Source organism: Neomonachus schauinslandi, chromosome 11, assembly GCF_002201575.2.
Source record: "Neomonachus schauinslandi chromosome 11, ASM220157v2, whole genome shotgun sequence".
Classification (NCBI taxonomy): domain Eukaryota; kingdom Metazoa; phylum Chordata; class Mammalia; order Carnivora; family Phocidae; genus Neomonachus; species Neomonachus schauinslandi.
In genome coordinates, this window is record NC_058413.1 from 57,277,900 (window position 1) to 57,305,763 (window position 27,864).

The 27,864-nt window shown below is 40.9% G+C and overlaps 2 protein-coding genes across 2 annotated transcripts in view; one reads left to right on the top strand and one right to left on the bottom strand.

Moving 5' to 3' along the window:
• The window catches only part of RSF1 (remodeling and spacing factor 1), a 165,430-nt gene extending 152,731 nt beyond the window's left edge, over nucleotides 1-12,699 (bottom strand). Inside the window, exon 1 of the mRNA XM_021704606.1 lies at nucleotides 12,513-12,699. Coding sequence (XP_021560281.1) covers nucleotides 12,513-12,699 — 187 coding nt within the window. The remainder of the gene's footprint in view (nucleotides 1-12,512) is intronic.
• A 460-nt stretch (nucleotides 12,700-13,159) lies between these two features.
• AAMDC (adipogenesis associated Mth938 domain containing) overlaps nucleotides 13,160-27,864 on the top strand; it is a 40,080-nt gene continuing 25,375 nt past the window's right edge. The window contains exons 1-2 of the mRNA XM_021704669.1: nucleotides 13,160-13,253; nucleotides 26,049-26,198. Of these exons, the coding sequence (XP_021560344.1) occupies nucleotides 26,067-26,198 (132 nt within the window). The 5' untranslated portion in view covers nucleotides 13,160-13,253; nucleotides 26,049-26,066. The remainder of the gene's footprint in view (nucleotides 13,254-26,048; nucleotides 26,199-27,864) is intronic.

Sequence of the window (27,864 nt, forward strand, 5' to 3'; positions counted from 1 at the left end):
AGACAGAGAGCACATGAGAGGGGGAAGGGTCAGAGGGAGAAGCAGGCTCCCTGCCGAGCAGGGAGCCCGATGCGGGACTCGATCCCGGGACTCCAGGATCATGACCTGAGCCGAAGGCAGTCGCTCAACCAACTGAGCCACCCAGGCGCCCGGTACTTGCTCTTTTATACTCCCAAAGTATCTCCTCTGTTACAGCAGTTATACTTCTTTATAATTGCTTGCATAATTAGATTCCTACAAACATGATACAAACATATGTTGTTTACAAGACACATACTTTATAATCAAAGAGACAATGAGGTTAAAAGGATGAAAAGGACCTATCATGCAAAGCAGTAACCAAAAGACAGCTGGAATGGCTATACTAATATTAGGCAAAACAGACTTAAAGACAGAATTTGAAGAAAAGTAACAGGACAAATAAATTAAAACAGTCATTCCTGGCTACAAATTAGAATCACTGATGCCACCGCCCCAATCCCCAAGGACTCTAAATTTATTGGAGTGTGGTTAAGGCCCAGGCATCAGTATTTTTCAAAAGGATTCCCCACGTGATTCTAATGTGCAGCCAGAAATAGTTAATTAAATCAGCTGATTATAATAAAGGTTGAAAACAACTGAGCTAGAAGGAAAAAAATAAGACCACTTCTTCAATTATGGTAAATGGAAGTCATAAAAGTAGGGGAATGAACCCTGGAGCATTTTGATGACACACTGCACAAAACTTTACAGCTACGGAAGATGGAGTCTTAATTCAAAAGATTCAAGAAGAGAATTATTTCCGAGTCTGAGAAAGACTAGGGTTGTCCTAAGCAATGACAAACATGTAAAGAATTGTGTTCAAGGCATTCAACTATCTATGAATTTGTATTTCTTTACTTTTAATATATTTCAGTATCCCATTAAAATAATATACCTTTTATAATAATGCTTATGCTAATAAAATTGGTACTTTTAAAAGTAAAAAAGCATAAAGGAGTAGAAAAGCATGCTATAATCTGCCTCAGAGGCCTAACTGTCCAAATCATTGCTCAGTGTTCAGACCAAGACCATAGTATGGAGGATCACATTACAATCCTAAGATCATAACTGAGGAGACAGCACAGTGAGTGGTTAAGAACTAGGACTCTGAAGACAGATTTACCCAGTTTTAAATTCCTAAACACTATGAACTATCTTTGTATCAAATGTTCCTCCAACACTTTAATGCTGTGTGACTTCAGTCAAGTTACTTTACTTCTCTAACACTAAGTTGCTTTATCTGTAAAGAGAAAATACTAAGTGTACAACAAAGCAGTTGTGAGGATTAATTAAAGTAATCTTGGTAGAAGACTTTACTATAGAGCCTGGCTCAACAGTAAGCTCTAATAACTGTAAAATTATTACTAAAGCCACTTATTTAACCTAGAAAATTATGTTAGAGCCCGTACACTCCAAAGCCCCTCATTTTTGCATTTATATCATTTATTTTTGTTTCTAAAAAAGATGGAAATGGAGAAGATAATTAAGGTTGAAAAGTGAAGTCCAAAATATGGGAAAATAGGAAGGAAAAAGGGTAACACATAGTTATGGTTAATCAAACCAGATAAGCATAGACGAAAAGATAAAGGGCTATAAAATAATAAGGCCATGAAAACGAGAAGACAAGGATAAACCAACAGATCACAATCAAAATTTATAGGACAAAAAAAAAAGTCTCTAAAATAAGGAATGTTATGGAATGTTTGGGTTCAGATGCCGGCCCAAGTTAGCACTACTGGAGATGGCTTCTTTCATGGTTCTAATAAAGAAAAGCTTGGCAGGACTTTAATGGGAAAATAAATTAAACTCAATTGTATTTCTTATTAGACAAAGTTCTCCAATGTGTTACAATCTTGCTATATCCCCAAATTCCCAACACCAAAAGCAAGCTACAATTTGGAATAACTCATTCTAATTTTTTTCCCTAAAAGATTTTTAACATTTAAACATTGAGGAAATGGCAATTATATTTATTTGCAGAGTCAACTGTGAGGATGCTCAGGAGAAAAGGAATAGAAATATCAAAATAAACTCCCTGAGGGGTGCCTGGCTGGCTATCATCAGCAGAGCATGTGACTCTTGATCTCAGGGTCCTGAGTTCAAGCCCCATGTTGGTCGTGGAGCCTACTAATTTAAATAAGTAAGTGGGATGCCTGGGTGGTCCAGTCGGTTAGGCGTCTGCCTTTGGCTTGGGTCATGGTCCCAGGGTCCTGGGATCAAGCCCCATATCGGGCTCCCTGCTTAGAAAGGATTCTGCTTCTCCCTCTCACTCTCATGCTCTGTCTCTTTCAAATAAAAAGATAAAATCTTAATAAATAAATAAATAAAATTCCCTGACATATCTAGCATTTAAGTGCCAAAGCTTTATAAACCAACACTCTGCACTTTCCCTGTGAAACTGACTAATGCTCAAGACACATTCTACCCACTAGTAAGGTTATTCTCTAGTATGTTCTCCCCAACCCTCTGTCCCTGAGTAACTTAAATAACTATTTTAAGTTCTTTTTTTTAAAAGATTTTTTTAAATTTATTCATTTGAGTATCTTCAATAAATATATCCTTTCCCACCTAAGTTGATGGCATCACCATTTACCCAACCTTATCCTGACCAAGACCTGGGGGCTCTACCTCCAAATGAATCTTAAAACCAGCCCACCTGGATGAGACTTTGAGGCCGGTATAACAGTAATATTACATTTTTCTTACCATTACTGCCAATTACTATATTACTTGGTCCCCATCCCATCCTTGCTGTATAACAATTAGGCAGAGGAAGCCATGGCTATCCTTAAAAGAAATTAGTTCAATGTAATGTTACCACCCTGTTAACAGAAAAGGTTTTAGATTCACCTAACCTAAGAAGAGTAATAGTAAAAGAGCTGTACATCAAATTAGATAAATATTGAGGAAACTACTGTTCTATTATTTTCATTCACAAGACACCCTAGGCACTAAATCTGTATTATTCTGGTTCTAAAACAGTTCTCAAACCCAGAGACAATAATCCAATCCCTTCACTAGAATAGGGATCAGCAATTTTCCTGTGAAGGGCCAGATAATACTGTAGGTCATACAGGCTATATGTTCTCTGTCACAATCACTTTCCTCTGCCACTTCCGTGTGAAAGCAGCCATAGACAATATGTAAACAAATTAGTATGGCTGTGCACCAATAAAACCTTATTTACAAAAATAATCAATGGGCCAGATCTGGCCTACAAGGTACAGTTTGCCCACCCCTGCATTAGACTATCACAGACTAGGTTTTAACTTCCAATGACATGCATTCATTTTATGTTTTTTAAAGATTTATTTATTTGAGAGAGAGAGAGATTGAGAGGACATACAAGCACACCCATGCAGGAGTGTGCACGTGGGGGGAAGGGCAGAGGGAGAGAAGCCGACTCCCAGCTCAGCACAGAGCCCTACACAGTGTTCGATCTCATGACTCTGAGACCAGGACCTGAGCCGAAATCAAGAGTCCATTGCTTATCTGACTGAGCCACCCAGGCACCCCACATGCATTCATTTTATTATATTTTTTAAAAAACATTTTATTTATTTGAGAGAGAGAGATAGCAAGAGAGTATGAGCAGGGGGTAGAGGGAGAAGCAGGCTTCTGGCTGAGCTGGGACTCTGGGATCATGACCTGAGCTGAAGGCGGACGCTTAACTGACTGAGCCACCCAGGTGCCCTCATGCATTCATTTTAAATACAATATTACATCTAATGAAATGGGACATGACATCTGGTCACTTCAAGTGCTAGCACTAACCAATATGTCAATTACTTCCAACTAGCAACGGAAAGAATCTCATTCTCTTACATTGGGCAAATGTTTACTTAAGAGTTTATGTAAGATTTAATTCTAAAAAAAAAAAAGTTTACGGGCGCCTGGGTGGCTCAGTTGGTTAGGCGACTGCTTTCGGCTCAGGTCATGATCCTGGAGTCCCTGGATCGAGTCCCGCATCGGGCTCCCTGCTCGGCGGGGAGCCTGCTTCTCCCTCGGACCCTCCCCCCTCTCATGTGCTCTCTGTCTCTCTCATTCTCTCTGTCTCAAATAAATAAATAAAATCTTTAAAAAAAAAAAAAAAAAAAAGTTTAGAATAGAACAGACCTATAATGAATGGGGAAATAACTATTCATTTCATAAACATTTATTCCTGCCCTCAAGGAGTTTACTGTCTTGGGGCGCCTGGGTGGCTCAGTCGGTTAAGCCTCTGACTCTTGATTTCAGCTCAGGTCACGATCTCAGGGTCCTGAGATCAAGCCCCATGTGGGCTCTGTGCTGGGCATGGGGCCTGCTTAAGATTCTCTCTCTCCCTCTCTCAGCTCCTCCCCCTTCCCCTTAAAAAAAAAAAAGGAGCTTACAGTCTTGTAGGCAAGCCTAGACTATAAGTGCAAAAAGTGTTACAAGTACTGTTCTATAAAATCTACAAAGAGCTCCTGTGGGGTAAGGAGGCAAAGTGGTTAATTTAACTTAGAAAGGAAACAGGAAAAATTTCACAGAGCACCTAATGCTTAAAGAGCAGATTAATGATGGGTAGGAGTATAGTGAGCGGGCAAGGGAAGATGGGGAGACAATATTCAACTCAAGTAGGAGGATGAGGAAAAGGCATAAAGTATGAAATCTTTCATACCTTCAGAGATCTGCAACCAGTTCAGCATGACTAAAACAACAGCAACAATGATAGAAAACTGAAGCTGAATATAAGAGAGGATAAAGAAATAGACTCAAGGGGCGCCTGGGTGGCTGTCGGTTAAGTGTCTGCCTTCAGCTCAGGTCATGATCCCAGGATCTTGGGATCAAGCCCTGCATCGGGATCCCTGCTCAGTGGAGAGCCTGCTTCTCCCTCTCCCTCTGATGCTCCCCCTGCTTGTTGTGCACGCACACTCTCTCTCTCTGTCAGATAAATTAAAAAAAAAAAAGAAAGGAAGGAAGGGAGGGAGGGGAAAGAAAAGAAAGAAAAGAAAGAAAGAAAAAGTAGAAATAGATTCAAAACTTGGAACAAAGTAGAAAGTATGCCAGAGGTTAAAGTGTAAGATGGTGCCTCAATTTCTGATCCAGGTGACCTGAATGGATGATGGTAATAGTCACTGTGAGAGGTAATTCAGAATTAAAAGTAAATAAAAGAAGCAACTCAATTTTCCTTTTATAAAAAGCCTTGGAAGACTTCTTTTGAACATTTTAGAAAAGATATAGTTGACATAAAATATATTAGTTTCAGGGGTACAACATGATTCAATATTTGTATATACTGCAAAATGATCATTACAAGGCTAGTTAACATTCATCACCACAGTTACAATTTTTTTTCTTTTGATGAGAACTTTAATGATCAACTCTCTTAGCAACTTTCCAATATACAAAACAGTATTATTAAATGTAGTCATCACACTGTACATAATCTCTCCATGACTTATTTATATTATAACTGGAAATTTGTACCTTTGACCACCTTCAGCCATTTCACTTTTTAATAGACTACTTTTAAATATATATATATATTTCAGTTATTACAAGAAGTACATGATTAATACAAGAAATGAAACATGAAAAAGAAAAAAGAAAAACCTATAATCCTATCACTCAGAATATGATTAAGATAAACATGTACAAACACAGGGGAAAGGGCATAGATAAAAATAAACACAAAGCTAAACAAATTATAAAACAAAGTTCACTAAAATATACATTATTACAAAGTGCAAATATTACTTGTCCATATTTTTAAAAAACCCAACTTAATGCTTCATTGTCTATCTTTCCCAGGAAACTATGGCAAGTTTAAAAGATCTTCTCTTTTTCGTTAATGTATCCCCAGCCAGAGTATAAGTGTGCCTGGCACATAGTAGGTAATCAATTACCATTTGTTGAAAGAACAAATAAATTTTAAATGAAGCCCCAGATTACTCTCTCAAGCAATATTTGATACTATAAAAATTCTAACACACACATACACACATAGAAAACACTGATACCCTTTATAATGGAATTACCATAAAGAAAGACAAAACAAAACAAAAAAACTCCAAAGCATAATACGTTAAGATTATATTCGCCAGGAAGAGAGCCAAAGAAATTTTCTTAAATCCAGGAACACACATAAATATCTTCCTTGAATATATGAGTCAGGTTAAAATGTACTTTGGGTCTGAACTGTTCTTACTTTTCCACACTGCGTGTGCTTGTACATCTCACCATAAAATTGTCATAGAGATATTTTTAGTCCATTAATTTACAGACTAGAATTCATAGGCTACTACTGCACTTGATAACGTCTCAGAGGAAAAATTAGCCTTTGAATGGTGATTTTAAGTTAAGCTCAACTTAGCTACTTCTTACTAGATTAGAAAATCCTTAAAAGAAAGCCCACGTTTAATGTGTTTTTAAAAAATAATCCCCACAATGTTTACTGTACTTAGCATATACCAGATATTCAATACACATATTAAGTAAATGAAGTAGCTACTAAACGTTTACCTTACAAGCAGAGATTTTAAAACACAGATAAATTTCAAGGGAAAACTAAAAAATAAGTAAATCAGTTTGGACTAACAAGCCCAATTTAGCCAGAAAAATCCTCTGTCCTGCGACAGTGCCAGCAACCTCCCTCCAAACCTTCACAACTTTTGGATACCTCAACTCTGTGATATACCAAAAATGATGGAGAAGAAATACATCTCTCTTTCCTTCTAATAAATGTCTAAAGAATATTTCTTTATTCAAAAGTAGAAGAACCAAAACTGGACATTTTCAACCAAAACAGACTCTGGTTCCAACAATGCTACCATTAATGGTCTACCACTGTAGATCCATGCAACTCTCAGCATGTGCATCTGGTGAGATCTTTTGCTTAAAGCAACAAATAGTAGCTCCAGTTATGGTAAAGTCATCTTTCTACTTTGCAGAATTCACTTAAAAACAATTGTCGCACGATTCAGTTAGCACCAGTAGGAGTCCCAGTCATAACTCCAGTTATACATAAAAGGTACATTCTTTTGTAAGGACATTTGACTGTAAGAGCTGTATGTTCAATCATTTAAAAATGCAAAAAACAAACCGAAACTAAAAGCGCACTAGTAAAATAAAATCTTTAAAAAAAATCAAACCAAAAATGAACGATTCAACTTATTTAATACCATACAAATAACTCAACCATAGTACCACCTAGGGGAATCACAACACATTATCCACACATACCTTAATAGATATAAATAACTTTTCAACCAATACCTATACAAAGACTACCTTTAAAGAATGAAAAAGTTGGGGCGCCTGGGTGGCTCAGTTGGTTAAGCGACTGCCTTCGGCTCAGGTCATGATCCTGGAGTCCCTGGATCGAGTCCCGCATCGGGCTCCCTGCTCGGCAGGGAGTCTGCTTCTCCCTCTGACCCTCCTCCCTCTCATGCTCTCTGTATCTCATTCTCTCTGTCTCAAATAAATAAATAAAATCTTAAAAAAAAAAAAAAAAGAATGAAAAAGTGCATTTTCCTCTTGAAAAAGAATGTCCTCTGAAGGGACAGCAAAGACACTTGGGAGCCCTGGATGTTAGCAATCCCACAAAGTCAATGTCCATTTTTACTTGCATCCATACCTCCCAATCATCCACTTTTAGTCAGAAGGAAGCTGGAGAAGTCCATACAGAGCACAGAATTAGGAGGGCAAAAGTTGACCATGAGGGAATGGGGCTCAAACAACACCTTCAGGGGCACTTGGTTGGCTCAGTCAGTAGAGCATGCAACTCTTAGTCTTGGAGTTTTAAGTTCCCGCCCCATGTTGGGTGTAGAGATTACTTAAAAACAAACAAACAAACAAACAAACAAAACAACACCTTCAGGGATGCCTGGGTGGCTCAGTCCATCCTCAATAGGATCCCAGAGTCCTGGGATCAAGTCCCACATCAGGCTCCTTCCTCAGCGGGGAGCCTGCTTCTCCCTCTGCCCCTCCCCCTGCTCATGCTCTCTCTCTCTCTCTCTCTCTGACAGATAAATAAATCAATCTTAAAAAAAAAAAAAAAAGCACCTTCAGTTGGCACACCCTTTTCCTATTCTAACTGCTAGCAACAAGAAATCTAAATTTTTTTCCTGACAGTTTCAGCACACAGGTGGACTCTGAAAAGAATGGTCTCAATAGCACCAATGGTTAGCTACATACACTTGGAATCAATCTCTGCACCTTGGTTTTCCTCCCTGCAAAATAAAGTCAAAATGGACATAGTACTCCTTTCTTTCCGGCAACAAAAACCAATGATAATCTCTAAAGCACAAGTTCCCAAGCTTTCTAAGTTCCTAACACCCTCAGCATTTCAGTAATTTTTTCACAACAGCACTAGGCCAAGAAATACTAACAGTTCCATGTATCAAGTTGTTAGCAGAGATTTGAAAAACTAATCTACCTTAGCTGAAAAAAAAATGTTTTTACTTCATTCTTAAATAATCACATTTACTTACAGAATGCATATTACAGTGAGGCAATGCACAACTTCTCAAACCTTGGAATCAAACTGGACACTGCTATTCTTATTTCCTATTTCTCACTGATTTTCATGCAGTATTTGCATTTGTCATAGCATATGCTATGTCATAACCCCCAAAAACCCAACTTCACAAAGACACATCATCCAAAGGAATGTAGCACGATCTAATGTTCAAATCAGGAACTATGTGAAACTAGTAAGTTTACCTGGCAACCAAGAGATGTCAAATACTGCTATATGTTCCTTGAATATTCAAACAACCACACAGCGCCTCTACAGGTTGGTGACAATACGTTGGGGTATCTTAGTGTAGTGTAGGAAACATGGCCCCTAGCAAGGTATTATATAATTTTGTGGCTTTGGACTCAGACAGACCTAGATTAGAAATCATGTTCTAGGGGTGCTGGGTGGCTCAGCTGGTTAAGCATCTGACTCTTGATTTCGGCTCAGGTCACGATTTCAGGGTCCTGGGATGGGGACCTGAGTTAGTCTCTAAGCTCACCAGGAAGTCTGCTTGAGATTCTCTCTCTCCCCCCCCCTCCCCACACAAGCAAGCACATGCACTCTCTCCCCTCTAAAATAAATAAATAAATCTTAAAAAAAAAATCAGACTCTACTAATAACTATATAATCTTGGGCACTGGGCAGCTGAATCAACTTCTTAAACCTTAGTTTCTATGCCTGCCAAATAAGAGTAATAGTACCAACCTCAAAGAACAGTTACCAGGAATGAGATGATGTCTGTACATAATAAATGCTCAATAAATGCTAGTTATTATATCATTCACACTTAAACCAAATAAGCAGTCTAAGCTAAAGCCACAATGTCAAATAAAAACTTATAAGCAAATTTTTAGGGAAATGATCATAAAGTGCTTAAACAATGACCATATAGAGAATTACAGTCTCCTCCAAAGGATGCCATAATGACATACATATGACAAAAAATGACCAGGTAAAATGTTTTAAACTGGTAACTCAGAAGAATATACTTGCAAAAACACCTTTTAATGGACAATCACACTAGGAAAAACCAAAAGTTTTATAAACTAGGATTCTTTAAGCAACACTAAGAACTGCCTTTTAAAAATACAAGTTTACATACAGCAAAACTCAACTGATTATAACAAAGATTTTTCCCAAAGAGCATAATAGCTCAATATTATACCTCTGCTCATACCCTTAGTCTCACAACATGCTAAAAATTTAACATTTTAATTCCAATGGACTTGTGTATCTTATAGCTCACAAACATCTTTAATAAAATTTGTAACATAAGAACACTGCAAGTGCTTGGTTTATGAAAGGATTTTTGAAATATTTCATTTGATCCTCAGATATTATCTCTATTTACTCAGGAGACGAGGTCTATAGAAATTAAATAATTTGCCCTGCAACTTATATATTACTGTTCCGTGCTAAAACCAGTGTCTTTTAACTTTCTAGTACACAACTCCTTTCCAAAAAAGACTCAGTACATCTTGTTAGTTGGACCAGTAATGTTTAATCCAACTATTACAAGTAAGTTAACCATCATCAAAGGCCTGAAAAGCTTTTCCCTGCACAGTAATGTCATTTTACCTGCAGGCTTTTCATTTGCCAAGTATCCTGAACTGTGTAACATTAATTAATGATTATTCTTAGGTCACATTATGACAAGATCTATTATGACAGATGCAACTATATCAATGGTAATACAGTGGCTGAGCCCACTGGTATAATCTCTCAGCACAGAATATGTCTCATTTTTCACTTAGCTGGTGACCCACTGTTCAATGAACTATAAACTGACCCTAATATTTTTTATTCTATAACAAGCCAAATGCGGTGGCCAAAATACTTAAAGGGAATGGAAGGCAAGAAAACTTGTACACCACCCAGAATACAATGCCATCACAGGTCTATGCCTGCCTTTCAACTTGGTCCAAGCAAAATTCCAAAAACAATTTGTCAGCAATCCTTTTCCCCAAATTCCCAAATTTCTCTCAGATACATATACTACTATCACTTCCAAAAGTATCCTGAAAGCAAGTTACTAAGGCATTCTACTTCATAGTGACTACTTCTCAAAAACTTAAATGTAAATGCAATTTGATAATAAAATAACTATATTGGGAAGCTTAACTTTTAAAGAAATTCTGCAGAAAGTCTTTATATTATGTAACTTATCACCCCTATTTTATACTACATTTAAAAACTACCCTTTTAGGGGCACCTGGTTGGCTCAGCGGGTTAAGGGTCTGCCTTTGGCTCAGGTCATGATTCCAGGTCCTGGGATCCAGTCCCTTGTCAGGCTTCCTGCTCAGCTGGGAGCCTGCTTCTCCCTCTCCCTCTACCATTCCTCCTTGTGTGCTCTCACGCTCTCTCTCAAATAAATAAATAAAAATTTTAAAAACCTACCCGATTATATGCCACAGTCTGTTAAGGGTAGAGATTTGGGCTATTGATAAGAAGAGATCTAGGCCTGTACCATAACTGCTAAATTAATCTGAGTCTTTGGTAGCCACAACATTTTCCCTATAGCTAATATTTTGAAAAACTTCACACCTGGACCCTTCCTAGCAATGTGAATGCATTCTGTTAACAAACTCCTTCACTTCCACGGAGAATTGAAGAGCAACCTTGTTTTCTTAGAAAGGAAACAGCTATCTGTCTTATACAATACCCAGTCCACTTTAGCAACCTAACACGGACCAAAAAAAAAAAAAAAAAAAGACCTATTTGGAAAACGTCTCTTCTCCAGCCAAGGGCTGTTCCCAGATAAAGGCAATGCTCAGAACACAGGGCGGGGGGAAGTCCTCCTCTGAGGGAAGAAATATGCCAGGAAAGGAGAGGCATGGATCGGGAATAAATAAGGGTGAGTGCACGCGTTCAGTGTAAGGGCTGGAGGCAGCAAGCACAGCGCTGAGATGCTCCAGCGAAAGAACCAGCAGCAGCAGCAGCAGCAGCAAGCAGGAAGTTTCAATGGGGCCGGGCAGAGCATGCGCCCTGCACCCGCGCGGTGGCCTTATGTGGAAGGAGCACCACTTGCGAACACCAATAATAGACCAGCAGCACCAGAGAGAGAAACATGAGCAACAAGCACCTTCTTCAACTGTTTCCCCCTCCGTCTGAGCCCCTCCTCCAGCCTACATACTAACCACCCCACCCCACCCTGCAAATGGGAGGGCGACTTCTTCCCCTAAGCCCTGCTGCCAAGATGAAGGGGGAAGGGATTAGAAAAGTGGGGAGATGCTTTTCTATTATTTGGGGGGAGGTGGGGAGAGGGAGGAGGAAAACTATGGGGGAGGAAAAATTAACCCTCTACCCTCCAAAGTGGAGGAGCTGAACCGACTTCGACCCCCAAAGCGAGAATGGAGGAGGACCCCCTCCCATGGGGGAGGAGCAAACCTCCCTACTCTGAGGAAGGAGTTTTGGGGGTTAAACCAGCCCTCGAGGGGAAGGGAAGAGAGACGCGAGCGACTCTCTTGGGGGAGTTCCCACTAGAGGGAGGGAGAGCTGAAGTGTCCGCTGGCCCCCGCCCACCCAGGTGGAGGGAGAGAAAAGGGCGCCCCGAGAAGATGAGCCCAGCCTCCCCCGAGATGGTGGGGAGGATGGTGGGAGGAGGGGAGGGAGCAAGGGAGGGGAGGAGGAGAAAAGCGCAAAGCTGGCCGGAACCTGCGCTCCCCTTCCCCCGCCACCCAGGGGGAGAAGGGGTGGAGGACCGGCCCCTGCCGCCGGGGGAACAGTCCCAGGGGCCGCGGACCAGCACAATGACCACTCCACGCCCCCAGCCCACACCTAGCCCGCGACGCCCCCACCCCCTCTCGGCGCCAGGCCCAGTGGCCCTAGGGGGTGTCTGCCCCGCCTCCCCACTGCCCAAGACCCTGGGGGCTGGGCGGAGAAGCCGAGCCGGGCGGAGCTGCGCCCCAGGGGAAGGACAGAGCCGCAGAGGCCCGGGATGTCCGTGTAGGGCGGAGAGAAGGAACGTGCCAGGGCCGCTTCCCGCCGGGCGTTCGGGCCCCTCGCTTACCTTCTCCACTGCCGACGTCCGGCGGCGGCGCCTGCAGCACCCGCTCCAGCTCGGGAAACGGCAACTCAGGCAGGTCGAGCAGCGGCCCGTAGCGCTCCAAGAAGGAGCAGACTACGGCGAAGTTGGGGCACGAACCCGGGCAGCCCGGAGGAGCCATCGCGGCCGCCGCTGCTGCCGCCGCCGCCATTTTGAACTGGAGGATGGAGGAGGAGGAGGCGATGGGGGGGGAGTGGAGGGAGTTGGGGGCCGAGGAATGGCAGGGCAGCCTTGCGGACAACAGGAGGCGCTAGTGAGTGGGCTTCCCTGTGAATCCGAGCGTCTCAGGCACGGCGCCGCGATCCCACAATACAACGGCTGCTCGGAGCAGTCGAGAACCGAGTCAGACGGGGGAAAGAGAGGCGCTCTATGCCTTTCACTTTCCGCCCTCTTTCCGCCCCCCCTTCCCTCCCTCTATTTCGCCCCTCCCACCTTGGGTTTGCCACTGCCTCGTGTGACAGGGGGAATGAAAACAAGGGAAGCGGGGCAGGGAGGAGGACTGGAAGCTGAAGAGGCGGGACTTTTTAGGAGAGGTGGCCAATAGGCTTGGAGGGGGCGGGGCTTCGGGCGACGACTGGCTGAAAGGCGCTTTCAGGGCGGGGCGAGTGGGGGGAGCGCCCAGCAGAGAGGGCCATAAAGAACCAAGGTGAGAGGTAAAGCGCGGAGCCGTTTGGGATCGCAGCTCTCCTGAAGAGAGGACGTTGGGTGAGTTTTGGGGGGGGCTTCAGGAACTGAAACCGGGCTACCAGATGGTGGGGGGAGTTGGGGAGAGTGAGTGAGAAGCAGAAAAAGGGGAGAATAGAAAAAAAAAAAGCACGATTCTGGGAGAAGTTTGGAAAGGGGAAAGGTAGAGAGGTGCCCTTAATTTGGGGTTGAAATGGGACCTTTGTAAGGAGAATTGCTTGCGAAGCTTTACTGAAGGGTATTGCTGTCTACTGGGGTACAAGAATCTCAGCTGTGCTGGAAAACAGGGTCTGAGGACTCTGGGGGGCGAGAGTCCGAGGGAACCGCTCTGTTAGTATCACCTGTCTGAGGAGTTGGGGCCCTGGTAGGAGGTCACGGTCTGAAAGGACCAGCTCTTCAGGCAGACCAAGGTATAGGGGACAGGGCCCTGCTGTGGTTGCCAGGGTGTGAGGGGAAGGGACTCTTGAGGCACGAGGATCTGATACGACGAGACTTATACGGGGACCAGGGTCAGAGGGTGGGCCAGGACTCCACTAAGAGGACTGACAGGATAAGCGACTGGGTGCAAGAGTAAAACAATTGTTAGAAAACAGGGTTTGGCTTCGTTGGGGGCAGCAGTGAGCATTCTCCCACAAAGAATCTCAGAAAACCATCAATCATGCAAAGTAGAATGTGCAACTTGGGATGCAAGGTGCATTATGGTTAGAAGCCTGAGCTTTGTAAGTCAGCCATACTTGGGTCCTAACAAAAGTGCTTCAGGTCATTGCAGAAGAGTCTTCATTTCTTTGAACCTCTGTGAAGTGGGGGTGATAACTACTTATATCATAGGGTTTTACTAGCTATTCACAGTAAATTGATTAGCACAATGTCCAGGCACATTCATTGTAACTATTTTTAAACGTTAATTGCTATTACTGAATAAAGGAATTTCTCAAATTTAGATTGAATTCACGTATAATTTATATAGTCTACTACTTTGAGCTAGAATTTTCAGCATGCATTTTAAACTTACATAGTACCGGGGTGCCTGGGTGGGTCAGTCAGTTAAGCATCCGACTCGATACCAGCTCAAGTCTTGATCTCAGGGTCCTGAGTTCAAGCCTGGCATTGCGCTCCATGCTGGGCTTGAAGCCTACTTAAGAGAAAAAAAAAGTAAAAAAATGTTAAGGGGCACCTTGGTGTTTCAGTTGGTTAAGTGCCTGCCTTCCGCTCGGGTCATGATCTCGGGGTCCTGGAATCGAGCCCCCTCACCTGGCTCCCTGCTTAAGGGGAGTCTGCTTCCCTCTGCTCCTCCCCCTACTTGTGCTCTCTCTCTCTCTCCCTCTCTCTGTCAAATAAATAAAATCTTTTAAACAATGTTAAAACTGGGGCACCTGGGTGGCTCAGTCGTTAAGCATCTGCCTTCGGCTCAGGTCATGATCTCGGGGTCCTGGGATCGAGCCCCACATCGGGCTCCCTGCTCGGCGGGAAGCCTGCTTCTCTCTCTCTCACTCCCTCTGCTTGTGTTCCCTCTCTCGCTGTGTCTCTCTCTGTCAAATAAATAAATAAAATCTTTAAAAAAAAAAAAGTTAAAACTTACATAGCACCTACTTAAAAAGAATTTGAAACATATAAACCATGTAAAATCAGAAAATTTATGGTTATGGGGCACCTTGGGTGGCTTAGTTGTTAAGCGTCGGCTGTGGGCTCAGGTCATGATCCCAGGGATCCTGGGATGGAGCCCCACATTGGGCTCCCTGCTCAGCGGGAAGCCTACTTCTCCCTCTCCCACTCCCCTGCTTGTGTTCCCTCTCTCGCTGTGTCTTTCTGTCAAATAAATGAATAAAATCTTAAAAAAAAAGAAAGAAAAGAAAATTTATGGTTAAAAGAAGGTAAAATATACAGTATAGGCAAATAATTATATTGGGAACAGAGAAAATGCTTACAATTATTGAATTTTGTTCTGTATTTCTAGGAAAAAAAACAATGGTCTATATCATTCTCAATAGCTAAAGAAAAAATATTCATTTTTATCAAAAGAGAAAAACAACTAGGGGTGCCCGGGTGGCTCAGTCGGTTAAGCCTCCAACTCTTGATTTCAGGGTCGTTGGAATCAAGCCCCACTTTGGGCACAGCATTGAGCCTGGAGCCTGCTTAAGATTCTCTTGCTCCGGGCGCCTGGGTGGCTCAGTTGGTTAAGCGACTGCTTTCGGCTCAGGTCATGATCCTGGAGTCCCTGGATCGAGTCCCGCATCGGGCTCCCTGCTCGGCAGGGAGCCTGCTTCTCCCTCTGACCGTCCCCCCTCTCATGTGCTCTCTCTCTCTCATTCTCTCTGTCTCAAATAAATAAATAAAATCTTAAAAAAAAAAAAAGATTCTCTTGCTCCTTCTCCCTCTGCCCCTCCCCGCTCAGGCGTGCGTGCTTTCTCTCTCTCTCTCTCAAAATAGAAATGAAAAAAAAAAGAGAGAAAAAGATCTATATTGTAAGTGGAATTTATAACCTAGAATACTGACTCCTAATCCTGAGTAATATACAAACTTTTTATTTTTTTTTAAAGATTTTATATATTTGACAGAGAGAGAGAGAGCACAAGCAGGGGGAGTGGCAGAAGGAGAGGGAGAAGCAGATTCCCTGCTGAGCAGGGAGCCAGACAAGGGACTCAATCCCAGGACCCAGAGATCATGACCTGAGCCAAAGGCAGGCACTTAACTGACTGAGCCACACAGGCACCCCACAAACTCTTTTTAAAGGAAAAAAAAGTGGGTTTTTTTTGAAATTTCTTAAATACTCTTGAAAATTCCACTTTAAGAAATACTACTATGAGAAATTAAAGTCAACAGAACAATGTGAATGTACTTAATGCCACTGAACTTAAAAATGGTTAAAAGAGTAAATTATAGGGATGCCTGGGTGGCTCAGTCCGTTAAGCGTCTGCCTTCAGCTCAGGTCATGATCCTGGGGTCCTGGGATCGAGTTCCGCATCTGGCTCCTTGCTCAGCAGGGATCCTGCTTCTTCCTCTGCCTGCCACTCCCCCCTGCTTGTGCTCTCTCTGTCTCTTTCTCTCTCAGAAATAAATAAAATCTTTGAAGAAAAAGTAAATTTTATTTTATATATATTTTCCCACAACAAAAAAAGTAAAAAAACAAAAAAGAAAGTATAGTCTAACTTTGGGAAAATGTCTGTGGTTGTGAGTTATCATAGCAAAAGAGAAGTTTTCATTTAACGTGTAGTAAAATACTGTTTTAAGCAACACTGCTTAAACACAAGTCTAAATTAAAACATCAGTAGAACTCTCAAACTGCCAAGTATGTAGCTCTAGACCTGAGAAACTGAAGACCCCAGTTTAAGAAAAATCTGACCTAGAACACATTCTTAACAAGAGTTTTGCAGAAAGATACAAAAAAACTTAATAAGGTCGTTATTTAATTGACCTTAAATAAAGGGCAGATACACAACATTAAATAAAATTTCATCTTTGTGAAGCAGAGAAAAGAACTTGTGAAGGAACTTTGATAGAACTTCCAACGTAATGAAGTTTTAATTACATCATTTTGTAACCCTTACCTCCAGCCCTTCCCTTCTAGGTTTTTTTTTTTGTTTTGTTTTTTTAAGATTTTATTTATTTATTTGACAGAGAGAGAGAGAGTACAAGCAGGGGGAGCAGCGGAGAGGGAGAAGCAGGCTCCCCTTACAGTGGGGGGGAGCCCGATGCAGGACTCAATCCCAGGACCCCAGGATCATGACCTGAGCCGAAGGCAGTCCCTTAACCAACTGAGCCACCCAGGTGCCCTTCCTTTCTAGGTCTTCACTTTCAGCTATTCGAGTTCCTCACCTCCTACTCTTCCACGGGTTGTAAAATAATATACTAAAAGAAAGCCTTATACTATACTTTTCTCAATCCTCACACTGTTATTCAAAGAAAGACTGATAAATAAGGTTAGAGTTTCTCCCTTTTCTAATCCAGATTGGCATGGGAACAAAGTTCTTGGGTATCAGAAAGTTATATCCACCCAAAAGATAAGAAATGTTTTACTACAAGATTTAGATCATACCTTCAGAGCGCCTGGGTGGCTCAGTGTTAAGAGTCTGCTTTCGGCACAGGTCGTGATCCCAGGATCCTGGGATCGAGCCCCACATCGGGCTCCCTGCTCAGCAGGAAGCCTGCTTCTCCCTCTGCCCCTCCACCTGCTTGTGCTCCCTCTCTCGATGTGTCTCTGTCAAACAAACAAACAAATAAATAAAAGATTTAGATCATACCCTCACTAAGTCTGTTCTTGAAAAGAAAAGAAACACACTTATAATTACACCATCTCTTTTTGCCTTTCTGGACCCAGAGAAGTTGTGGGTTATAAGAGTCTAATCCCAGTTGATGCAGTTAAGTGACTGAGTTACATACATCAGACTAGAATATAAAGATAGAGTAGCCTTAAAAAAAAAAATCTGTAATTAATTTATTGCTACTGCCATGAAGTTGCCTTCAAACAAGCATTAAATTATCTACACTCAGTCTAACTTTGTTTATGAATAAGCGATTTCTTAAGATGGTTCATATTTCACATCCTATTAGGGAAAAAAGAAAACTTGTTCATTCAAAATTAATGGCTAGTTTATTCAAAATACCAAAAAGTCTAAAACAACACAAATGTTCATCAACAGAAGAATGGATGAATAAATTGTGATTGATTCTTGCAACAGACTACTCTTCATACTAATATACACTTGATACTACAACGTGAGTGAATCTCAAAGCCTGTTGAGTGAAAGAAGACAGACACAAAAAATAGGTACTATACAATTCCAGCAATATGATGGTCTAATCTAGGGGAATAGAAGTCAAATTAGTGGTTTCATTTGAGCTTTGAAAGAGTGACTAGAAAGTTACACAAGGCAACTTTCTGGATACTTTCTGTATCTTGATTGGCAAGTTTATACATTTGTCAAAAGCCCTTTTTTTTTTAAGATTTGTTTATTAGAGAGAGAGAGAGAGAACAAGCAGGGGGAGGGGGAGGCAGAGGGAGAGGGAGAAGCAGGCTCCCTGCGAAGCAGGCTCCCTGCGAAGCAGGGAGCCTGCTATGGGGCTCTATCCCAGGACCCTGGGATCACCACCTGAGCTGAAGGCAGACTCTTAACTGCCTGAGCCACCCATGTGCCCCCATTTATCAAAACTCCTTAAATTCTAAACAATATCTGTGCAATTAGCAGAATGTAACTGTGCTTCGATTTTAAAATTTAATGGCTTATCCCTCAATTATCCCAAATTGCATTGATAATTCTGCCTTACAACAGAATAACTAATACATATATTTCTGTCTCCACAAGATACTATCTTTGCATTTGTTACACATATTTTTTAACAGACACTGTAAGCATGGTAAATGTATATTGAGGTGAATTGGATTTAGTTGTGGAGCCAATTTGGGGAATTACCAGTCATGAGTAAATTTACATCGGTTTGTTTAAAGTTCACTTTTTTTTTTCAGATTTATTATTTGAGAGAGAAAGAGCACATATGCGCACAGGGGGAGGGGCAGAGGGAGAGAGAAAAGGAGAGAAGCAGACTCCCCGCTGAGCAGGAAGCCCAGCCACTTGGAGCTCCATCTCAGGACCCTCAGATCTTGACCTGAGCAGAAATCCAAAGTCAAGACACTCAGCCAACTGAGCCACCCAGGCGCCCCTAGAGTTCACTTTTTAAAGAGTTAATACATGTGATGTGTGTGTGTATATATGTTAGATGTAGAGAAAAAGCTATTAAGTGTCAACAGAAATAGGAATCTGTGTCCTTCAAGATAGTTTAATAAGAAAATGTACAGAAAGAAAGACAAGTTGTAATATAAACAAGATTTAAACCAGCCTTTTTCTTTTCCTAAGGATAATCAAATTCTGTGTTGCTGCAGAGTTCTACTCATTGAAGAAAGCATTTTTAGAAGTGTCTTACCATCTTTTTTTAAAGAGTTATGTATTAGTCTATTCTTTTCTCTTAAAGGAATGGCGGAGACTAATTTCTCTGGTGGAATAAAGATTTTTACTAAAAAAAATTTATGTAGGAAACTACTGATATTAAAATGTATTATACCTCATATTGTTGCTATGTGTCTACCTGTTTTAACTTTACTATTAGATAATTGAGGGCAGGGATCACATTATGCAGTTTGGTATCTTGTGCAGCAAAGACTAATATTCACTAATGTGGACTAGAAAGGTTATACTGGCTGTTAAGATATTAAGATACTGTACTTACATGCTAATTGCAGAAGAACCCCTGCCCTGAGTGAGCCTCCTAAGTAATCCCTGGCACACTGGCTACCCAACTTACTTTCTAACAACTCCCAGCAACTGAACATTCAATACACAAACAGCAGACCCTATTCCAGCATCCCACTCCCATTTCGATGTAGCCAGTGCACATGCTTCCCTCATTATTTATTTTGAATATAGCCTTAGCCTACAGTAATGTTTTTTAAACTATGGGTCATGACCCATTAGTTGGTTTTAAAATCAATTTGGTGGATCAAGACCAAAATTATATTAAAAATGAAAAAGTAAAAATAGAACAGTACTAAAAAGAGGGGGGTGCTAAAAAAAAAAAAGAACAGAAAATAGTGTATCACATAAAATAAGGATAAGTATGATAAGTATATTGCAGGAAATAGATATGAAATATGTATGTTTGCAGGTGTGTGTGTTATAATATAAAATGTATTTGTTGCTGTGGTTTAGACAAAGAGTTTGAAATACATTCCCTTAGCTTTACATGTGGAGGAAAATGAATGAATGAATGTCTGGATGAATGAACAAATCAGATCTTTATCACTTAATTATGACGAAGGAAACAGATATTATTAGGTAAAATTTCTGTTTTAACTCCATACTCCTAGATGAAATCTAAGCATGACTACAGTAGTTATTGTATATTTTTCATTCAGTAAAATTTTATGGTATGTGTGACCCATCAGTTCTCCTAGTGCCGAGCAGAACTAGATTGCAAAAGTATTTCTTCAATACTATTAAGATGACATTTGGGGGGCGCCTGGGTGACTCAGTCAGTTAAGCGTCTGCCTTTGGCTCAGTTCATGATCCTGGAGTCCTGGGATCCAGCCCTGTGTTGGGCTCCCTGCTCGGCGGGGGGGCCTGCTTCTCCCTCTCCTTCTGCCCTTCCCATACCCTCCCCTCGTACTCGCTCTCTCGTGCGCTCTCTCTCTCTCTCAAATAAATAAATAAAACCTTTTTTAAAAAAAGACATTTGGATATCTGGTGAATCATTAAGATAAGTTGTGTCAAAATCTTTAAGTTGCAAGTAAAAGACAAATAGGCTTAAACAATAAAGGAAATTTATTACCTTAAATAATTGAAAAGACCGGTGGTAGCTCATGCTTGAGGTATGGTCTGTTCAGGTGGTAACACTCTTAGTATGTCTCTCTGTGTTGCCTTCCTCTGTGTGGGCTGAATTTTCAGACTGATTTCCCTTTTGGTACTGGCAGTTTTAAGGTACCCTTCTATATTCTATTCATCCCAGCCTCAGTATCTCAGAATTTCCCCCCAAAAGTCCCAAACTGACACTGATTGGCACATCTCAGCTCACATATCCAACCATTCAGCCAGTGTGACCAGTGTAGAAAGTGAAAGTAATTGATGTACTCAATGCATTAGCCTAGGTCAGTGCTTCGCTCCTACAGCTAGAGATACAAAGGCCAGTGCTTCATTCCTAAAGCTAAAGGTTTATCAAAACCACAAGGAGGGGGTGCCTGGGTGGCTCAGTCGGTTAAGCGGCTGCCTTCGGCTTGGCTCCGGTCATGACGTCAGGGTCCTGGGATCGAGCCCCACATGGGGAGCCTGCTTCTCCCTCTCCTCCCTGCTTGTGCTCTCACTCACTCTCTCTCTCTCTCAAATGCATAAATAAAATCTTTAAAAAAAAAAAAAACATACACACAAGGAGTCAATGCCTCAAGAGCCCTAATATACATGAAGAAAAAACTGATAGAATTGAAAGGAGAAATAGAGAATTCAGCAATACTGCTTGGAGACTTCAATACTCCGCTTTCAATAATGGTCATCTAGGAAAACTAGGAAGAATGTCAACAAAAAAATAGACTTGAAAATACTATAAAATAGCTAGACCTAGGGGTGCCTGGGTGGCTCAGTTGGTTAAGTGTCTGCCTTCAGCTCAGGTCATGGTCCCTGGGTCCTGGGATCGAGCCCTGCATCAGGCTCCCTGCTCCGCGGGAAGCCTGCTTCTCCCTCTCCCACTCCCCCTGCTTGTGTTCCCTCTCTTGCTGTGTCTCTCTCTGTCAAATAAATAATAAAATCTTAAAAAAAAAAGAATAGCTAGACCTAACAGACACCTATGGACACTGCACAAACATAGTGAATACACATTTTTCTCAAGTGCACATGGAAAATTCTCCAAGGTAAACCATGTGCTAAGGCATAAAAAAGAAGTCTCAACAAATTTAAAAGTGTTCAAATTATGCCAAATATGTTTTCCAAACATGGAGTTAGACCAGAATCAAAAACAAGAAAATTTGGAAAACTCATTTATATGCGGATATTAAGTGACAGACACTGAAATAATCAATGGTTCAAAGAAGAAATCTCAAGGAAAAGTAGAAAATACTTTTAGATAGATAAAAATGAAAACATAAGATATCAAAACTTAGGGGATGCACCTAAAGCCCTCCTTAAAAGAAATATGCAGCTGTATGTAAATACTTGTATTAAAAAAGATGACTTGTATTTAAAAAGCTTAACTTTCCATCTTTAAAAAACTGAAAAAAAGTGGTGCACCTGGGTGGCTCAGTCGGTTAAGCGTCTGCCTTCAGCTCAGGTCATAATCTCAGGGTCCTGTGATTGAGCCCCACATTGAGCAGGGAGCCCACTTCTCCCTCTCCCCCCTGCTCATGCTCTCTCTCTCTCTTGCTATCTCTCTCTCTCTCTCAAATAAATAAATAATTTTTTTAAAAAACTGGGAAAAAGCAAACTAAACACAAAATGAATAGAAGGAAGGAAATAATAAAGATAAGTATAGATATTAATGAAATAGAGAATAGAAAAATAGAGAAAAGCAACAAATCCAAAAGTTGATTCTTTGAAAATAACCACAAAATTCACACGTCTTTAGCTAGACTGGCCAAGATGAAAATAGAAAAGTCAAGAAACTAAAATCTGAAATGAACAAGGGGACATCACTATCCATAGTAATTTTAAAAAGGATTATAAAGGAACATTATAAATAACTGTATGCCTACAAATCAGATAATCTAAAGGAAGTGAACAAATTCCTAGAACAGAAACTATTGAAACTCAAGAAAATCTGAATGGAATTATAACTAGTAAAAAGATTGAATTAGGAATTTGAACCCCCCCACCCCCTCCCCAAAAGACCAAGAAAGACACCAAGAGTGCTAATGCACAGAGAAAAGGCCATGTGGGGACAAAGAAAAAGAAAAAAAGCAAGGAGGAATCCATCTGCAAGCAGGAAGAGAGGCACCTCTCTTGATCTTGGACTTCCAGCCTCCAGACTGTGAGAAAATCAATTTCTGTTTTTTAAGCCACTCAGTCTGCCATATTGTGTTATGGAAGCTTTAGAAGACTAACATAGAAGTCTTTCTCAACACTCATTAACAACTCATTATACTTCCCTTACACCACTTTTCAAAAGTTACTTCATATTAAAAAAAAATTACCTTAAAAAATTATAGTTATTTGTCTTCTCTCCTCTAGGGTAATATTAGTTCCTAAGAACAGGAATCATGTCTTATAAATATGTATCTTCCTCCCATAGCACCTAAAACAATGTGTTTATGTACTTTGCTATGTATTTTAAAAATGGATATTCAGTATTTGAAGCTGCAAAAATGGATTAGTAGTTATTTTTTTTTAAAGATTTTATTTATTTATTTGAGAGAGAGAGAATGAGAGAGAGCACATGAGAGGGGGGAGGGCCAGAGGGAGAAGCAGACTCCCTGCCGAGCAGGGAGCCCGATGTGGGACTCGATCCAGGGACTCCAGGATCATGACCTGAGCCGAAGGCAGTCGCTTAACCAACTGAGCCACCCAGGTGGCCGGATTAGTAGTTATTAATGATAGGCAGAAGTATCACTTTGCTAATATGTTTATTTGGAGATTAAATATGGTTTAAGGACATATATATAGGTGCCAAATTGACAAGGGGTGGACTGTGATGGTTAGTTTTAAATGTCAATTTAGCTAGGCTACAGTACCCAGTTATTCAATCAAATGCTAATCTAAGGGTTACTTGATGGTGTTTTGTAGATGTTAACATCTACAACCAGTTGACTTTTAAATAAAGGAGATTGTCCTCGATATTCTTGGTACGTCTCAACCAATCAGTTGAAAGACCTTAAAAGCAAAACTGAGGTTTCCTTCAGGAAGAAGAACTAACACATTGTTACTACAATGACAACTTCTGCCCAAGAGTTAGCAGCCTGCCAACCTGCCTAGACATTTTGGACTGGCCGCTCCCCACAAGTACATGAGACACTTCCTTGAAATAAATCTCATAATATGCATGATCTACTGGTTCTGTTTCTCTGTAGAACCTTGACTATTACAATTAACCTTTTAGTTATTTTACTTATAAATACTAGAATTTCTATGATTCTTTTTTTGAAAAGTCTTCCTCTTTATTGCAATTCTGTGTTGAGTAAGTTATTGTCATCGTAATTTTGTTTAATTCTTTATATATGGTTTCTTTAGTTCCCTGAATGTATTTATAATAATTTCTTTGAAATCTTTGCTAAAGCAAACATATGGGAACACTCAGATACAGTTTCAGTTGATGAGTATGGTTCATATTTTTTGTTTCTTTGAATGTCTTTTTGTTTAAAGGTTTTATTAATTTGAGAGGGAGAGAGTATGAGCAGGGAGAGGGGCAGAGGGAGAAGCAGACTCCCTGCTGAGCAGGGAGCCTGACTTGGGGCTCGATCCCAGGACCCTGGGATCATGACCTGAGCTGAAGGCAGACACTTAACCGACTGAGACACCCAGGTGCCCCCGTTTCTTTGCATGTCTTACAATTTTTTGGTCAAAACTGAATATTTTAGATAGTATATTAAAGTCTGGATTCTGATTTCACCCCCCGCATGTTATTCTTTGTACTTAATCACTTGCCTAGACTAAATCTGTTAATTCTATCTCCCATGCAATGTGTGGCCACTAGGATCCGTTTTTAAATTTTATTCATTTTTTAAAATTTATTATTTTTATTTATTTATTTATTTATTTATTTATTTATTTATTTATAATCTCTACACCTAACATGGGACTTGGACCATGACCCCGAGATCAAGAGTCACATGCTCTTCCAACTGAGCCAGTCAAGCACCCCTTTAATTTTTATTCTTTTTTTTTTTTTTAAGCTTGGCTTCCTAGGGGTCTCCTCTGTGTCTATATAGCTTTGTGTTCAGTCAAAGAAAGATTGTGCTCAAATACCTCACGCCAGTAAGACTTTTACTCTGTACTTGTGGGTCAATGTGTGCACTGAGGAGTATGCAGTGTTCAGACTGTTTTCATTTCTTGCCTGGCTTTTACATTATTCTAAGTCCTCTTGAGCCATCTTGCTTCTCAATTTTGCATGTGCTGTTGGCTCCACAAGCCCAAAATGTTTGCATGATTTAGGCCTCCTCGGTTTTTGTCTTTGATACATACACTCACAGCATTTGGTCCACTCCGGATATGTGGAGAGCTCATCAAGGCCCCTGTGGCTATGTCAGCTCTGAGAAATTCCTGTTAAATCCCTGCCTACTCTGCAAATACATTGCTTGCCCCAAACAGGCCCACGATAGCAAGGAAGCAGAGCCACCTGCCATCCATATTTGCTTGCCACTGAGATCACCAATTTAATGTATAATGCTCTAAATTAATCAAGCCTCCTCTGGCCAAAGCAACAAGACTGTTGTTGATTTTCATATCCTGCCTCAACCAAGTTGAATCTCTGTGCCAACTGAACTGATTGAGGGCATGACAGTAATCCCAGGCAGGAACAACAAGCCATGTTACTGTCCTCCGAAATTCAGTGGTTTTCATAAATAAGTGTTTCTCAGCTTATAGTATGCCTTTATTATTTCTAGAGTATCAAGTTATTATTTTGGCATGACAGTAATCCCAGGCAGGAACAACAAGCCATGTTACTGTCCTCCGAAATTCAGTGGTTTTCATAAATAAGTGTTTCTCAGCTTATAGTATGCCTTTATTATTTCTAGAGTATCAAGTTATTATTTTGAAAGGTTTATCCAGCTTTATACTTGCTTTTTGGAGAAATGATGTGTCAACCTCCTCACTCCATTATGCTGAAGTAAATCTTTTAATTTTATCTCTCAAAAAATATCAAGAATTCCATCCAGTCTGAGAAGTAATGTAGTATCTAGTATCAAATAATTCAGGATCCCAAGAGTTAGCATTTTACTTTTTATTTATTTTTTTTAAAGATTTTATTTATTTATTTGACAGAGAAAGACACAGCGAGAGAGGGAACACAAGAGGAATTGGGAGAGGGAGAAGCAGGCTTCCCGTGGAGCAGGGAGCCCGATGCGAGGCTCGATCCTAGGACCCTGGGATCAGGACCTGAGCCGAAGGCAGACGCTTAACAACTGAGCCACCCAGGCACTCAACATTTTACTTTTTAGACCTCTAGAGAAGAAGTCACAACCATATAAATGACAAAGATGCTTCTTAACTCATAAGGGACTAGGGTTTACTGCATTTTGTATATAGTATTATATTTTAAAATACATTTTTGTATATAGTATAGCTCCTGTCTTTTGGAGTTGTTTCAACCTTACTTCATAACTTACTTAACATATTTTTCTTTTAATTTCAGAGTTCAGTTAAGTTCCTTATGTCCTCCCCTGAAATTGCTTCCCTATCATGGGGGCAAATGAAAGTACAAGGCTCTACTAAAACCTATAAGGACTGCAAAGTGTGGCCAGGGGGAAGTCGGGCTTGGGATTGGAGAGAAACAGGAACTGAGGTAAGCTATTAGTGTTTGGTTGACATTGCATAAGGCTGACCAAGTGATTTCCAACCTCCTAAGCCATAATGACCAAGTGAAAGTAACTATTCCTGTTATTCCTCTCTCTCTCTCAATATAAAGCACATACCACAAACTCACTCTTTTTTTTTTTCAAAGATTTTATTTATTTATTTGAGAGAGTGAGCCAGAGAGAGAGCAAGCAGGAGCAAGGGGAGGGGTGGAGGGAGAGGGAGAAGCAGACTCCTCACTGAGCAGGGAGCCCCATGCAAGCTCCCTCCTGGGACTCCAGAATCATGACCTGAGCCGAAGGCAGAGCTTAACCAACTGAGCCACTCACGTGCCCCCTAACTCACCCTTTTAAAGTATGCAATTCAATGGACTTTTTATTGGCATAAACTTGTGCAATATTTACCAGTGCTAATTCCAGAATATACTTACCACCTCAAAAGGAAACCTCATAACCATTAGCATTCACTCCCCTTTCTTCTCTCCCCTCAACTCCTGCAACTACTAATCTACTTTTCTTTTTTAAAGATTTTATTTTTTTAAGTAATCTTTACACCCAGTGTGGGACTCAAACTAAAAACCTGAGATCAAGGGGCACCTGGGTGGCTCAGTCGGTTAAGTGTCTGCCTTCGGCTCAGGTCATGATCCCAGGGTCCTGGGAGAGAGCCCCGCATCGGGCTCCTTGCTCTGCAGGGAGCCAGCTTCTCCCTCTCCTCCCCGCTTGTACTCTCTCACTGTCTCTCCTTCTCTCTCAAATAAATAAATAAAATCTTAAAAAAACAAAACAAAACAACTCTGAGATCAAGAGTTGCATGCTCTTCCAACTGAGCCACCCAGGCTCCCCTAATCTACTTTCTTTGCTATAGATGTGCTTATTCTAGACTTTTCTTATGAAAAGAATCATTCAGTTCTCTTAGGTATAGACCTAGGATTGGAAATGCTGGTCATATGACAACTCCAGATTTAATCTTTTGAGGAACTGCCAAATTGTTTTCCAAAGCAAACGCACTATTTTACATTTTAGAGTTTAGGAATTATGAAGGTTCCAATTTTTCTAAATCTCTCCTCACTGACACTTAGTATTGTTTGTTTTGTTTTGTTTTTATTATATATCATCTTGGGGGATGTGAAATGTTATCTCATTGTGGTTTGAACTTGCATTTCCCTTGTATTATACTTCCTCCAGTATTCTCACTGTGCCATGGCCAAGATAGAGGTTGGGTGAAAGAAGAGAGCGCCTGCCTCCTGACCACATTCACTTAGGACTTAGTCTCAGCAACAGACAGCTGGGGGCGGGATGAGAAACACTTAAGTCCTGTTTCTCCCAGGAACGAAGCCTTCCAGCTGGTAGCTGAGACAGGAAACAATTCTGTGTTCTTGGCTGCAGCAGTCTGGACTGGAGTCTCCACCTCACTAAGCTGGGGGGCCGGAGCACGGGGGGAGGGGAGGGGTCAGGCAATAGTCTTCCTGAAAAACCACAGATACTCACCTTTCCTACCAAATATTTATAGATTTTCCTGAAGAGATGTTTCTCCATTTGCTGTTTGCTCTTAGGATAATTTCCAAAGGCTTTGAGTGGTTTCTTTTTTTCCAATTTTTTTTATTGGGGTGGGTGTAAAATTTGTTTTTGTTTTTGTTTTTTGTGGGTTTTTTTAGT